This window comes from Myotis davidii, unplaced genomic scaffold, assembly GCF_000327345.1.
Source record: "Myotis davidii unplaced genomic scaffold, ASM32734v1 scaffold115, whole genome shotgun sequence".
NCBI classification, from domain to species: Eukaryota; Metazoa; Chordata; class Mammalia; order Chiroptera; family Vespertilionidae; genus Myotis; species Myotis davidii.
In genome coordinates, this window is record NW_006291010.1 from 2,556,789 (window position 1) to 2,560,063 (window position 3,275).

Here is a 3,275-nt window from a genome sequence, read left to right on the forward strand (position 1 = left end):
GTTTGGAAGTGCCTTGATAAGGCTCAGCTGTGAAGGATGCAAGCGCTGTGGGGCCTTGAGCCTTCTCTTATAAGTTCTGGGTCTGTCTGACCCGGCTGCAGTTAGGTTAATTACAGGTTGCAAATGGCCGGGGCATTCATATGCAAAAGCCTCTGCGGCAGCCTGGGTGGGCGTGGTCTCAGGGAATCAACGGGCGGAGCAAGCAGCTATGGCAGAGCCTCAGCCCTGTCCTAAGGAGACGCACGTCTCAGTATCCCGGTAACGGCTGCAAGCACCTCTGAGGGAAAGCCGCCCTCAAGATCGCCCGCTGCCAGACAGACCAGTTTCTCCCCGCATGAGTCCTGGGTCCCCAGAGACTTCCCAGAACCGGAGTTCAGAGCCGTCGGGAGCTTGTGACTCCCTCCGGATTCAAAAAGACAGCCGCGTCCTCAGGTGCCAGCCTCTTCCCGCGGACTCGAGCCCCCTACCTCTGCGCTTCTCTTCTGCAGCTTCTCTGGCTCTCAGTGTGCTTTTCTTTCCTTCTAGTTGTAGAATTTACAGTCAGCCAGGCTTCCTGTGGTTCTGGATGATGTCCGTATTGTTTTTCTGAGGTATTAATCAATTGTTGTGAGCGGCATCAACTTCCCGGTGTTTATCTCTGCCGCCATCTTAGTTTCTCCCCACGGTATCTCGTCTTATCATTTTAAATTCAAATAATGTGTGGGGTTTTTTTGCTCTCCCTTTACATTACCTAAAGCCATGTGAGAATTCTCTAAAAGATTCAAGGGTGATATTTTGGGCATCATTTTGAAACATAATGAAGAAGTAAGGAGTCATACCTTGAAATCATATGTGGCATCCGGGTTTTCGTCACAGGCAATGACTTCTGGTGCCATCCAGTAGGGAGTACCGATGAAAGTATTCCTCCTGCCCACTGTTCGATCCAGCTGGGCACTGACTCCAAAGTCCACTATTTAAGAGAAGGCAAAATGAATCAAGTTTATGGTTTCTAGATGATGCCAAAATGAATATGCATTTTTGTTAAGATATATATAACATAAAATTTACCATTTTAAAGTGTTATAGTTCTGTGACATTAAGTACATTCACATTGTTGTGCAACCATCACCACCATTCAATTCCAGAGCTTTTTCCTCTTCCCCAGCTGAAACTCGGTAGCCATTAAACAATAACTAGCCCTTCTCCCCTCCTCCCAGCCCCTGGCAAACACCATTCTACCTGCTGTCTCTATGAATCTGACTACTACAGGAACCTCATGTAAGTGGAATCATAGGTTTTGTCTTTTCGTGACTGGCTTACATCACTTAGCATAAAGGTTTTCAAGATTAATCCATGTTGCAGCATGTGTCAAATTGTCCTTCCTTTTTGTTTTCTTTTTTAGCAGGGAGGCGAAGGGAAATGGGAAGCGAAAGAGAAAGGTGTGGGGGTGCTCCCGGGAAATGTTTTTCCTTTGGAAAGCTGAATAATATTCTATTGTATGCAGGTGCCACATTTTGTTTTTCCATTCATTTGTTAATGGACACTTGGGTTGCTTCTTCCTTTTTGCTATTGTGAATGAGTATTTTTAAACTGCATGTATAAGTGGATAAAGTGAACCAAGAATGAAATCACTAAGTGTTATATTTGTTTATACCAAGGCTTCATGGGGACCAAAAATAGCTGTTAAATAAAAAGCAAACTTGGTTGCCACCACAAAGGGTAATATTTAAGGGATTCAAAGAAAGTGATTATGAACGAAGATTCTGGAGTCAGACTGCATAGTATCCATCCCATTTCAGCCACTTCCTAGTGATGCGACCTAAGGCTAGTTGATCAACCTCTTTGAGCTTGTTTCCTGATCCATAAAATGAGGGTGATATCTACATGGAGTTGCTATGATGTTTATCTAAGATCATCTTTGTAAATGTGCCATATACAGGGCTTGGGGTATTACAGTCTCTCAACAATAACTTTATTAGTGGTGAGCAAATATTCTGAGAATAGCTTATCTAATCACTACATATGTAACTGCGTTCCCTATATAATGTATGCTTTGGTTTTATAAGGAATATTCATGAGATGAGAGTTTGGCTCTAAATGCTAAATATGAAAATTATATATTTTAACCAAAAAAGGTAAGAACAAATGTTTGGGATATAAACATGGGAGATATTTAAATCTCTGAAAATAAATAATCATGCTGACAGTGATTCTGTTCTAGGAGACAAATTGTGTATCCTATGAGATATTTGCCAATTTATGCTCTTACTCATAGACATCAAGCTGACAAATGAATGTGGGGATTCTGTTTTGCTTATCGTTTAGATTGCCATATCTGGACAATCTCGGATTTGTTACGGGAAGGGCTCTAATGGACAGCACCAGAGAAAACGATTCCCTCACGGACAACTCTGGCAGATGGAAATGGGATAATTGGTATTCATGCCAAATAGAATACTGGGCATCCATTTTGCACAGGTAATAATGAAATCAATGTAAATTTAATTTAAAACATATGGGAATACAGCAAGAATTCATTATTCCAAATATAACTGTGGAGATTTTTAATAAAAAATGGGTCACCATTGTTCTGTTATAGCAATAATGTAAACAGTAAGATATAGGAAAACATTTCAAGGTCATTCACTTCTAATCTAAAGGGTCTTTGTTTTTAAAAAAATCAATTATTACATTGATTAAGCACATGGTTCTGTTTAGCACAGACCAATTCACTCCTCAAAGTGCTGTTAGAAAATGCTTTTGAAATAAACAAAGAAACATTTTCCTCTCCATTCTTAGTACAATGACCTCCAAATCCACAGTGACAAATTTACATTCATTAAACACACACACACATACACACACACACAACCCACCAAAAAAGCCAGCGGTTGAAATAATCTTATCAATTCCTAGGCTCACTGGATTCTGTTCTTACCTAGTTTAACTTCTGCATTTTCAGTTAGCAAGACATTTTGCCCTTTAATATCTCGATGAATCACTTTATGCTGGTGCAGGTGACTCAGCCCCTAGAGTTGGAAAGGATTAATAGGAATATAAGCCAAGATGCAAATAAACTATTTCAGGTGTTAATGATCCAAAAAGTATTAGATTCATCCAGAAACACTTTCATTATTATACTCATATCTTTCATGTGCTCACAGTGCTGTGCTAAGCCATAGGCAATGGATCAATATAAACTGAACCATAGAGGTGTCCCTTGCTATGCATGGTGCTGTGCTAAAGGAAATGCTTTCATACCTGCTTTGATCTCAGGAACCCCACAAGAGATGATA

The 3,275-nt window shown here is 40.4% G+C and overlaps 1 protein-coding gene across 8 annotated transcripts in view; it reads right to left on the reverse strand.

Annotated features, from left to right (window-relative positions):
- TNIK (TRAF2 and NCK interacting kinase) overlaps nt 1–3,275 on the reverse strand; it is a 346,282-nt gene that overhangs the window by 113,232 nt on the left and 229,775 nt on the right. For all 8 annotated transcript variants that reach the window (XM_006764113.2, XM_006764112.2, XM_006764109.2 and 5 more), the window contains exons 6-7: nt 2,918–3,008; nt 819–949 (exon numbers count right to left, since the gene is read on the reverse strand). In XM_006764113.2, the coding sequence (XP_006764176.1) occupies nt 819–949; nt 2,918–3,008 (222 nt within the window). The remainder of the gene's footprint in view (nt 1–818; nt 950–2,917; nt 3,009–3,275) is intronic.